Below are 12,741 nucleotides of genomic sequence, written 5' to 3'. Positions count from 1 at the left end.
TCCTACTGTTCTGCCCCTCAGCCCCACTCCTCCCTCTTCAACTCCCCCTCCTATAAGAACACAAAACATCCCATAGACTACTTCTAAATGATCATGAACATAAATGCACCTCAACATGTTATAATGTTTGCATACAGTATGTATGCATATATGGAAATTCATATTCGCCCCTTTCAGAATACATTGGATAAGATTGTGTAATGGCATGCCGTTGTCACAGCGATGGAATAGCACTTAATGATAATGTAAAGACTATTCAGACAAGGCTTCTATTAAAGAATTCAATGGAAAGGAACTGAAAGCCAATTAATGGTCTGAACAGGCCAGCAGTTACGTAACAGATAAAAACACAACGTGAGGGAAAGAGCAAGCGAGGACAAGGTAGTGTGGAAAGAGCATCTGAGGTTACACACACACACACACACACACACACACAAGCTTCATTGTTGTTCCACAAACAAGCAGCCGGTTGTCCAGCTCTAGTCCTCTGGTCGTGTCCAAACTGCGGCGCAGGGGTCATTTGTGGGCTGCAGCTATTTTTTTTTTTGGCTAATGACAAAATTAAGCACGGCCCACATTAAAACATTACAAATAAAAAACAGAAATAGTGGGGCGGCACGGTGGGCGAGTGGTTAGCGCGCAGACCTCACAGCTAGGAGGACCAGGGTTCGATTCCACATCGGCATGTTCTCCCCGTGCATGCGTGGGTTTTCTCCGAGTACTCCGGTTTCCTCCCACATTCCAAAAACATGCTAGGTTAATTAGCGACTCCAAATTGTCCATAGGTATGAATGTGAGTGTGAATGGTTGTTTGTCTATATGTGCCCTGTGATTGGCTGGCCACCAGTCCAGGGTGTACCCCGCCTCTCGCCCGAAGACAGCTGGGATAGGCTCCAGCATCCCCCGCAACCCTCGTGATGAAAAAACGGTAGAAAATGAATGAATGAATGGGCGGTACGGTGATCAAGTGGTCAGCGTGCAGGCGACACAGCTAGGAGACCTGAGTTTGATTCCACCCTCGGCCATCTCTGTGTGAGGTTTGCATGTGTGGGTTTTCTCCGGGTACTCCGGTTTCCTCCCACATTCCAAAAAACATGCTAGGTTAATTAGCGACTCCAAATTGTCCATAGGTATGAATGTGAGTGTGAATGGTTGTTTGTCTATATGTGCCCTGTGATTGGCTGGCGACCAGTCCAGGGTGTACCCCACCTCTCGCCCGAAGACAGCTGGCATAGGCTCCAGCATCCCCCGCGACCCTCGTGATGAAAAAACGGTAGAAAATGAATGAATGAATGAATGGGCTGCACGGTGATCAAGTGGTTAGCGCGCAGGCGACACAGCTAGGAGACCTGAGTTTGATTCCACCCTCGGACATCTCCGTGCGAGGTTTGCATGCGTGGGTTTTCTCCGGGTACTCCGGTTTCCTCCCACATTCCAAAAACATGCTAGGTTAATTAGCGACTCCAAATTGTCCATATAGGTATGAATGTGAGTGTGAATGGTTGTTTGTCTATATGTGTCCTGTGATTGGCTGGCGACCAGTCCAGGGTGTACCCCACCTCTCGCCCGAAGACAGCTGGCATAGGCTCAATCATCCCCCGCGACCCTCGTGATGAAAAAACGGTAGAAAATGAATGAATGAATGAATGGGCGGCACGGTGATCAAGTGGTTAGCGCGCAGGCGACACAGCTAGGAGACCTGAGTTTGATTCCACCCTCGGCCATCTCTGTGTGAGGTTTGCATGTGTGGGTTTTCTCCGGGTACTCCGGTTTCCTCCCACATTCCAAAAACATGCTAGGTTAATTAGCGACTCCAAATTGTCCATAGGTATGAATGTGAGTGTGAATGGTTGTTTGTCTATATGTGCCCTGTGATTGGCTGGCGACCAGTCCAGGGTGTACCCCGCCTCTTGCCTGAAGACAGCTGGGATAGGCTCCAGCACCCCCGCGACCCACATGAGGATAAGCAGTAGAAAATGAATGAATGAATAAATAATTGTAGGTCAGTGTTTCTGGTAGCGATTAGGCCAGCAGAGAAGCATTTGCTGGCCCTGAGTGCACACCAGTGATTAAAAAATATGATTATTAATTATAACCAAAGGGGTAATGTATATGTAAGAGAACCCAAAAATGTAACTAAAATGTTACTATAAAATTAAAATGGCCTTTCAAATTGCAACACACACACAGATCCTGTGTCATATCAGCCTGTGAATGTGTGTCTGTCTGTGTGTGTGTGTGTGTGTGTGTGTGCATGTCCAAGTTCAAATCAGGACACCCCCCCCACCCCCACCCCCACCCCCACCATGTAGCTCCCCATGCACTTGGGATCACAGTTCCTGTCGTCTCACTGCTGCAGCTGCTTTTAGCGCTCTAATCCTGCCTTTGACATCTGGCCAACTTTCCCATTACATGAAATTGTGTAACAGCACTAAAAATATTTAGTCTTCTGCCCATGAAAGCGACTTTTAGTCTGTAACACAACCTGGAAATATCATAATTTAGGATAAATGAATGTTTCACGTGCATCTGTACCGCCACACAAAATTATTGTTGACATTTCTTCACTATGATGCAACAAATTTTACAAACAGGTGACAAACAGTGACAAATACATAATAACGAATGACTAGTAAATGACTAATGGAATGGATAAATGATCATTTTCCTTCATTGAAAAGTCATATGGAAGATGTCAAGGAGAGGAGAATAAGGAGAATAGTTAATGACTTGGAAGGGGAATCCTATTCATAAGGACTTTTCAACATCAAGTAGTGACATTTTTTATTGGTTTGGGTCACTAATGCAGATTGGCTATACTTTCCAATATACAGTATTGTCTCAAAATAGAAAATGTATACAAAATAAGCAAAAAATAAGCAAAAAATAAGCAAAAAATGAGCAAAAAATAAGCAAAAAATTAGCAAAAAAAAAAGCAAAAAATAAGCAAAAATTAGCAAAAAAATAAGCACAAAATTAGCAAAAAATAAGCAAAAAATGAGCACAAAATAAGCACAAAAATAAGCAAAAAAAGCAAAAAGTAAGCAAAAAATAAGCAAAAAATTAGCAAAAAATAAGCAAAAAATAAGCAAAAAATTAGCAAAAAATAAGCAAAAAATAAGCAAAAATTAGCAAAAAATTAGCAAAAAATAAGCAAAAAATAAGCAAAAATTAGCAAAAAATAAGCAAAAATTAGCAAAAAATAAGCAAAAAATGAGCACAAAATAAGCACAAAAATAAGCAAAAAAAGCAAAAAATAAGCAAAAAATAAGCAAAAATAAGCAAAAAATAAGCAAAAAATGAGCAAAAATAAGAAAAAAATTAGCAAAAAATAGGCAAAAAATAAGAAAAAAATAAGCAAAAAATGAGCAAAAAATGAGCAAAAAATAAGCAAAAAACTAAGGAAGCGGTTCCATCTGTAAGCCTGTCAGCACATTCCAATACACTCATTTAAATATGTCTAGAGTTTTGATATAAAATGTTTTGTTTTTATTTACACAAATCTCTCTTATATATCTCTTTCATCCAAGTTTTTAGTAAACTAGGTGTCACGCCCTGTGTGGGTTCGTGCGTGACAGTTTATGTATGTTCCCTGTCTGGGCTTTGGTTTCCCTTTTGGGACACTCTTATTTTGTATTGGACTTCCTGTTTTTGCCCTGTCTTCCTTCGTTGTCCCAATCATCCACACCTGTCCCTAATTTGTGTCTATTTAGTTCAGGTGTGTGCGTCTCCCTGTGTTGGATCATTATTGTTTGTCCGTCAGCTACCTGAGTTGCTTTGTTCTTCTGTTGCTATTAATGCACAGAATAAATATTATTTACCTGCACTTGGTCCTGTTCTCTGCATCCTGGGGTCGAACCGTAAAGCAATGAAGCCGAACCGTGACACTAGGCAGATAATTATAAGCAGCTGGTGGCAAAACTCCTGAAGTCCTACAAAGAAGATACACTTTTTTCCTATCTAGATTTCTTTCCATTGAACTGTGGAGAAGTAAGTGATGAGTACGGGGGTACGGATTCCAGCTGGACATTGCAGCTATGGAGAATAGAATTCCGGGAAAGTGGAATCCATCTAGGCTCGCTGACTACTGTTGGAATCTGCCACTGAGTATAAGAGACAAGCCAAAAATCATCTTAAATCATCTCAGTTTATTTTAAGTGATACTTAAAATCAATCTATTCAATCATCTGATATCTTAAGATTTTTCTTCTTTATTTTTTTGACAGACAAAGAGATTCATCAGGGGTCCCGGCAGGAACCAAAAATGGAAAAAAAAATCCCACTTTTCCAAGAGGTCGTGTTTTGCCCGTTTTTCGGGTCCACGACGGTCGCAAATTCTCATTTTTAGAGGTGCTGAAAGGACACTTTTCTGGTATCGGGAGGTGGACCAAATCCACTACACATTCATCACGGAGTCCGGCAGGACCCAAAAATGGCAAATAAATTAAAAAATTTCCCACAGGTTGATTTTGGGCTGTTTTTTTTTACTTGTTTTTTGAGGTGCTGAAATGACTTCAAAAATATATAAATTAATATAAATATGATTTTAAAGTAAAAATGCCAAAATCTGTTATATAAATAGATCAAGTCCAAAAATTAGTAGTCGAGTATTATTTGTGATCTTGGTTTCACCTTTAAACACCTTTACCCCTTTCACATTAGCGTTCATGTAGACTTCTTTCTTAGGTCATGATCGATGCAGACAAACAAAGAAAACACATTTTTCTTGAATTCAATCGTTTTTGGCAACTATTTCAGTCCAGAAAAATTATTTTTTGTTGTTGTTTGTTTTGTCAATTCAGTGAAATAATATGTAGGCAAAGACGCTAATTTGTTACCAGCAATTTGACTGTACATGTTTGAAAAACTGGGGTAAAAGTTTGTCCAAAAAATGGCTTTGAAAAACAAATTGGATGAAAAGACAGGAATACAAAAATTGAGGCTTACTTGTGGTGACATTTTTGTAATTATATATTTTTAGTTTAAAAATACATTTGGTGATGGAGTTAATCCCTCATTTAAAAGTCGGGTTCCCTTTTTATATTAATGCAATATGTTTGTCGTTAGAGGTGAGAACACCTGTTTACGACCTCCTAAAGACAATTTTTAACATTATTAGAGCCCTCTAGACAAGAAGTAACACCCAACACCCATAATAGCCAAGATAGTAAACCTAAACATAAATAACACTCATGCTCGTGTCTATAATAGGGATTATTGTGGGATAATTCCAATCGATGACAGTGTTATTTGCCCATTTTCTTGTCTTCCTACTCAAGCAATGCAGTTTTGTTCGGAGCTTGTTTTTATTCCACGGGCAAACTAGGAGTGGATATCATATTCATGTACTAACTTTTTCAAGTGAGAATAACTTTACTCTGTAGAAAAAGTGAAACACAGCTAGCCTGTTTGCTTTTTTGTGGGTCACACCGGGTCAAAACGCCTCCTCTGTCCTCGTGTCACCTTTAATTCCAATCCCCGATGAGCAAATCAGTACACGGAACCTTTTAGGGAGGAGTCATGAGGAATATTCTCCTGCATCAAACATTAAAAAGGATGTAAATGTAAAGATCTGCTATTCTTAATTTCCTTTCATGTACATATTTAGCTATGTGGTGCCGGTGTGCGTACTTTGGGTCACATGTTCACCTCGCCGCTTGTTTGCAAGTCAGTGTGTACAGTTCACATTTTTAACTGGATGCAATCCGTTACCAGTCAGTGGATGTTGAAATTGGCTGGCACAGTTGTCATATAGTTCTATGAAAAGTTGGAAATTAATGGGAATATATGGGAATTTATAGGAATAATGGTAACAGACTGGGGGTTACCATAACAACATAGTAGACATACGTATATATACAGTAAACCTCGGATATATCGGATTCAATTGTTCCCACTGGTTTTGTCCGATATAAGCGAAATGTCCGTTTTACGCATATATCGGATTTATATCCGGTATATGTGTAAATCGGATTTTATCCGTTATAAAAAGGCACTTCCTTGACTATGTTTCCAATGTACCTGGACGCGCAGGCAACGCTGCAAACGCTGCAAATGACGTCGTATAGCGGCCTGTCACGATTCGGCGAATCGGAGCGCCACGATGCGGCCATCCGATATATGCGAGGGAAATTTCATGGAAATGCATTGGAACGGGACTGGAGATTTTGTCCGAAATAGGCGAAATCCGTTATAAAAAATCCGATATATGCAATGAATTTTTATTGGAAATGCATTACAGAAAAATCGGTTCTTTTTTATCTGTCCGTTGTGAGCGAATTTCCGATATATCCGAGTCCGATATATCCGAGGTTTACTGTATTATATATATTAGGGCTGTCAAATGATGAACGCTTTAAATCAGATTATTCATAGTTTTCAAATTAATTAATCATGATTAATCACCATGTCGCACTATGTCTGAAATTTTTACCAATTTTTACCATATTATATATATATGTGTGTGTGGGCGGCACGGCGGTCGAGTGGTTAGCGCGCAGACCTCACAGCTAGGAGACCAGGGTTCAATTCCACCCTCGGCCATCTCTGTGTGGAGTTTGCATGTTCTCCCCGTGCATGCGTGGGTTTTCTACGGGGACTCCGGTTTCCTCCCACATTCCAAAAACATGCTAGGTTAATTGGCGACTCCAAATTGTCCATAGGTATGAATGTGAGTGTGAATGGTTGTTTGTCTATATGTGCCCTGTGATTGGCTGGCCACCAGTCCAGGGTGTACCCCGCCTCTCGCCTGAAGACAGCTGGGATAGGCTCCTTGTGAGGAAAAGCGGTAGAAAATGAATGAATGAATGAATGTATGTGTGTGTGTGTGTGTACTTTATGTTATCAAAATTACATTATCTTTTCTTGTAATATTACAAGTTTATTCTTGTTGATTCTTTTTTACCTTAATATTTAGATTTATTCTTGTTGCTGATTTTTTTTGTATTTCTGCTGTTTTGATTTTGTTCAATTATATATTTTTAATGTGCGACTAAAAAAAAAAAACCTGAAAATGTCCGTGGGCTGCACTTGGAACGTCCCTGATTTAGACAACAAAATGGCTGTTATTGTGGTTGTACAGTAAACCTCGGATATATCGGACTCGGATATATCGGAAATTCGCTCACAACGGACGGATAAAAAATAACCGATTTTTCTGTAATGCATTTCCAATAAAAATTCATTGCATATATCGGATTTTTTATAACGGATTTCGCCTATTTCGGACAAAATCTCCAGTCCCGTTCCAATGCATTTCCATGAAATTTCCCTCGCATATATCGGATGGCCGCATCGTGGCGCTCCGATTCGCCGAATCTTGACAGGCCGCTATACGACGTCATTTGCAGCGTTTGCAGCGTTGCCTGCGCGTCCAGGTACATTGGAAACATAGTCAAGGAAGTGCCTTTTTATAACGGATAAAATCCGATTTACGCATATACCGGATATAAATCCGATATATGTGTAAAACGGACATTTTCCGGTATACGCATATAACAGATTTCGCTTATATCGGACAAAACCAGTGGGAACAATTGAATCCGATATATCCGAGGTTTACTGTAGTTCGAGACGTTTATAATAATATTTCATCTGTATCAAAAATCAAAATATGCGGCTACATTAAAAATAACCAACAATTTATTGTCTTTTTAAAGTCATGGATCGCTCCGTCATTGGATGGCTTGCTGTTCCTAATGAAGTGTCTGGACACCATGCTGAGCTTTAAGTGTGTCTCTTCATATGCAGCGCCAAGTGATCGGAGCGGGAGAAGGCCCTCGGGCAAAGCACGCATTTGTAGGGTTTTTCACCCGTGTGCTTGCGGTAGTGACGGGTCAGCTCATCAGAACGGGCAAACTTCCAGCTGCAGCCCTCCCACGAACAGCGGTAAGGTTTCTCCCCTGAAAAAAAAGGACCAATTCCCTCGGTAAATAATCATCGGAATCAGTACGGCGTTGAGGTTACCTGTGTGTGTGCGGAGGTGAGCCTTGAGATGCGAGCTCTTGGTGTAGGTCTTGCTGCATCCTGGGTATTCGCAGCTGTGAATGGCCGCCTTTTTTTTCCCGGTCGACCTCCGCCCGCGCTTCACCTCCGCACCACTAGGGGGCAACTGCGGTGCAACTCTTTCTTGATGAAGTACCAAACGTGTTGTCGCTTGAGTGTTGGTGTGGTCACAAAAAAGGCTAGCGTTATAGTTGAAGTGAAACGGATAGCTGTAGCGGCGGGGGTCGGAGGTCACGGATTGGTTCGCGTCAAATCTGCCGTCGGGAAAAGACACCAAAGAAGGATGCTGCGAGGGGTAATAGGGGTTCAGGTCCCATGATGGTACCTCACTGAGGGCCCCTCTGTTGTGTCTCTCCTGGGGGAACCCAAACTGATTGTTGTAACTTTGGAGGTACGCTTCCTGCTGTGTTGTTGACTTCATGAACCCGGTCATCATGTGATCCTGGTCCACTTGGTCCCTAAGCATGCCTCCTTCCTGGTACGCTCTATCTAGGTCCACCTGTTGTTGTAATGTGTCATCATTGTGGTCCACGGAGAAACTGAGTTCAGGTGACGGGCTGCTCCACTCGGACAGAAGCAGCTCAATATCCCAGCTCGCCTGGCTGTCGTCATCCAGGATCTCCTCGGTCATCTGCTGGGGGGGCTGCAGCTGCTCAGGGCAGCCCTCAGAATTCCACTCCTAGCATGATTGGGTGCATGGGAAGGAAAACTTGAACCATACAGGACATCGTTACACACCACTGTTATATGTCATTGAAACATTTCTAAAAATGTTTTTTTTTGGGGGGGGGTGAAAATCATTGCTGAAGGGTTGTAGTCAGAAGCAGCGACTAACTTGCAACCGTGAATGTAACGTGTTGTATAACAAACGCCTCAGAAATGGAACTCATATGCCTCAATAAGAGGCAACTGTGAATGAGGGCAAAGTGCTGCTATGCCTCATCAGATCCAGCACTCTATTTTTTCATATTTTATATTTAATACAGAGCAGCGATTCAAACCAGAAAATATATAAATAACATTCATTCATTCATTTTCTACAGCTTATTCTCACAAGGGTCGCGGGGGTGCTGGAGCCTATCCCAGCTGTCTTCAGGCGAGAGGCGGGGTACACCCTGGACTGGTGGCCAGCCAATCACAGGGCACATATAGACAAACAACCATTCACACTCACATCCATACCTATGGACAATTTGGAGTCGCTAATTAACCTAGCATGTTTTTGGAATGTGGGAGGAAACCGGAGTACCCGGAGAAAACCCACACAGAGATGGCCGAGGGTGGAATTGAACCCTGGTCCTCCTAGCTGGGAGGTCTGCGCGCTAACCACTTGCCCACCGTGCCGCCGACAAACAACATAAGTATAATAATGTGTAATATAATATGAGTAAGGCTGCACGGTGGAGGAGTGGTTAGCGAGTAGGCCCCAGAGTCGGGAAAACGGGAAGACCTGGGTTCGATTCTCCGTGTGGAGTTTGCATGTTCTCCCCGTGCATGTGTGGGTTTTCTTCGGGTACTCCGGTTTCCTCCCACATTCCAAAAACATGCTAGGTTAATTAGCGACTCCAAATTGTCCATAGGTATGAATGTGAGTGTGAATGGTTGTTTGTCTATATGTGCCCTGTGATTGGCTGTCCAGTCCAGTCCAGTTTGTAGCTCGTTTCTCGCCCAAAGACAGCTGGGATAGGCTCCAGCAAGCCCATGAGGATAAGCGGTAAAAAATAAATGAATGAATGTTATTATTGTTCCTGTCTTTAAACCTGCAATAAAATCCTATTGTTTCGGTGATCAAGTCTGGTCACAAATTACTGACACCTAGTGTGCAAAGTGGGATACTACATTCACAACTTCAATGCATCTTGTTAATTCCTTGTATTTGTGTTCCAGTTCACTTATATTTAAGTTGTTTGCTCCCAAATATGTATTTATATGTCTTTTATGTTTTGGAGAGCACATTTTGTGTGTTTTTAAGCGGGAAAAATAGTAGTTCATGCTGTTATATATATAAATAAATTGGTATTCTCATGTAAAACAAAAATTTTTTGTGTTATGTATGTTGTAGCACAGGGGTGGGCAAACTTTTTGACCCGCATTGATATGACAAAATTTACGGGGGGGGGGGGGGGGGGGGGGGGGGGGGGGGGGCAGACTATATATTTTACACGTAACAGTCCACCTGGTATTATTGTATCTGTAAAATTGTCATGCAATCTGCTATTATTATTTATTATTTTATATTTATTTATTTATTTATTTATTTATTTATTTATTTATTTATTTATTTATTTATTATTATTATTATTATGTGCTTGTGTCTCTTTTTTCAGGAGCTCTTTGTAAACAACAGACCATGTCAAACAACGAAATTGATACAACCATCAAAAGGTTGGCTCAGGCCATGATGCCAGGTTGTATGTTGAGTTTAAATTAAATACTTTGGAAAGATTGGGCGGGCCGTATTCAAACACTTGGCGGGCCGGATGTGGCCCCCGGGCTGTAGTTTGCCCACCCCTGTTGTAGCATATATTTCTTTATATATCATGGCTAAATATACATGGCTAAATTTGTGTCAAAATCAAAGTTATGCATGAAATGTATCTTTTCACAAAAAATTCCCTTTTTTGTTGAAAAGTGATTTTTGCTGAAACTTACCGATGTTCTACTGCTGTTTACTAAAGAACAGAAGAAAGTAGAAAAAAAAAAGTTCTAATGAGAGTCTAATCTTTCTGCGATTAAATGAGTAAAAACGCTTGGTTTAAAAACACATAAAATATGCATATTTTTAAATAATAGTCCATATTCAACCACAAAACAGCATGATTTATTTATTGATATAGGTTTGAAAAACCATAACATAAACACGCAAATTCAAACCGCAATTTATATGCATTTATAAATGATTACTGACTTGAATGAGATGTGTTTTATGCGATAAAAGTACTATTTTGTACTTATTGAATTCATATCATATCAATGTTATTTCTTTAACGGTATCTCATAGCTCTTTCCACATGAAGCACATTCGGCATGGATAATATTAGCATTACAATTAATTTTGCTAATGTTTAATTAACAATAATTCATGGTGTTGTTCTGGGCTGCACCTCTCCTACTTGAATTCTGCCTAGCAACAGGCTGTCACCCGGCTTTATGTGAGTCCCCAGTCCCCCAGCTGGAACAAATACATATATTAAAAAAAAAAAAACACGTATTATGAGTGAATCTACTGAGTGAAATCCAAGCGATACTTACTTTCATATCAGTGAGGTTTGAGAAGGAGCTGAAGGAAGGGAGCACAGCTTGGATGGCGGCCATTGAGCAGCCACTTTACTTTTCCTTTTCCTTTTCTTTAACTTTTCTTTTTATCCAGTCGGGCCCTTGGCGAGAAGACCGCCACTCACAAGTTCACGACAAGACACCCTTCATACACTAACTAAAGATGCCCCTCCGTGCCCCCCCCCCCCCATCCCCCATTCCTCACTGCTATCTCTCCCTCCTTGAGCTTGTCTATCTCTGTCAGCTGGGTCTTCGATTCCAAATCTCTCGTTTTTACATCGCTGTTAACCGTTAGGAGGTGGAGCATCGCCGTGGCCAAGAAAACTCGAATGTAATTCTGCAGCCTTTACGCCACAAAAATGATCCAGCACTATTTTTCCATATTTTATATTTAATACAGAACAGCGATTCAACCCAGAAAATATATAAATAAGTATAATAATTCATTCATTCATTTTCTACGGCTTATCCTCACAAGGGTCGCGCGGGGGTGCTGGAGCCTATCCCAGGTGTCTTCAGGCGGGGTACACCGTGGACTGGTCGCCATCCAATCACAGGGCACATATAGACAAACAACCATTCACACTCACATTCATACCTATGGACAATTTGGAGTCGCTAATTAACCTAGCATGTTTTTGGAATGTGGGAGGAAACCGGAGTACCCGGAGAAAACCCACGCATGCACGGGTAGAACATGCAAACTCCACACAGAGATGCCCGAGGGTGGAATTGAACCCTGGTCTCCTAGCTGTGAGGTCTGCGCGCTAACCACTAGACCGCCGTGCCGCCCACACACACACATATATATATAATATGGTAAAAATTGGTATATTTCAGACATAGTGCGACATGGTGATTAATCATGATTAATTAATTTGAAAACTATGATTAATCTGATTAATAGTTTTCATCATTTGACAGCCCTAATATATATAATATATATATATATGTCTATGTTGTTATGGTGCCGCTGTGCCACCCCAAACTGTATATTATTTTTTGGAATAAAATAATAGCTCATATTTCCAAAACAGATATGCATTTACATGAAATTCAATGTAGTTTACCTTTTTAAAGTATTACGTTATTTATTGAGTTTATTACGTAAACATCAAAGTTTTCCGACCACTATTTTATCAGTAAATCAGCAGTTACAGATCACAAGCATCTGGCAACATGATTTCTACTACGTATTTGCAATAAACGTCACCCTCCCCCCCCCGCCCGATTCCTAAAAAATGTTATTTAATTCATCTTTTTTTTTTTCTTATGTCATATCTTTGAGGCAAGTGGATAAATTTTAAGCCCTATTTTCTTGGTTGCATGAATTATTTGACGTTTTTGAATGAATTGTCTGAACGTCTGAAACAAATAAAGTTGTTTTTGGAGGTGCTTTTGGGCTCCTGAGTGGAGCTTGCGGGTCACCTGGTTGGTGACCCCCTGTTTTAAGTCGAATAT

The 12,741-nt window shown here is 40.9% G+C and overlaps 1 protein-coding gene across 2 annotated transcripts; it reads right to left on the bottom strand.

Moving 5' to 3' along the window:
- Positions 1-7,509: 7,509 nt before the first annotated feature.
- klf1 (Kruppel like factor 1 (erythroid)) lies at positions 7,510-11,429 on the bottom strand. 2 transcript variants are annotated; one of them, XM_058079514.1, is made up of 5 exons: positions 11,257-11,399; positions 11,109-11,176; positions 10,657-10,676; positions 7,966-8,683; positions 7,510-7,901 (listed from the first exon to the last, which is right to left on the bottom strand). In XM_058079514.1, exons 4-5 carry the CDS (start codon positions 8,633-8,635, stop codon positions 7,726-7,728), a joined length of 846 nt encoding a protein of 281 aa, XP_057935497.1. In that variant the 5' UTR covers positions 8,636-8,683; positions 10,657-10,676; positions 11,109-11,176; positions 11,257-11,399; the 3' UTR covers positions 7,510-7,725. The 2 variants fall into 2 exon arrangements, with proteins under 2 accessions (XP_057935497.1, XP_057935488.1); XM_058079505.1 differs by lacking the exons at positions 10,657-10,676; positions 11,109-11,176 and having other exon boundaries at positions 11,257-11,429.
- Positions 11,430-12,741: the final 1,312 nt, after the last annotated feature.

This window comes from Doryrhamphus excisus, chromosome 1, assembly GCF_030265055.1.
Source record: "Doryrhamphus excisus isolate RoL2022-K1 chromosome 1, RoL_Dexc_1.0, whole genome shotgun sequence".
Classification (NCBI taxonomy): Eukaryota; Metazoa; Chordata; class Actinopteri; order Syngnathiformes; family Syngnathidae; genus Doryrhamphus; species Doryrhamphus excisus.
Note: the sequence above shows the minus strand (reverse complement) of the source record. Positions and strands in the feature narration are given on the sequence as shown.

Bases quoted from the DNA above. Each gene is read 5' to 3' on its own strand.
- klf1 (XM_058079505.1), bottom strand. From the start codon at position 11,319: ATGGCCGCCATCCAAGCTGTGCTCCCTTCCTTCAGCTCCTTCTCAAAC. The intron at 8,684-11,256 runs GTAAGTATCGCT...CAATCATGCTAG, and splicing joins CAAACCTCACTGATATGAAA to GAGTGGAATTCTGAGGGCTG. The intron at 7,902-7,965 runs GTAACCTCAACG...CTTTTTTTTCAG, and splicing joins TCACCTCCGCACACACACAG to GGGAGAAACCTTACCGCTGT.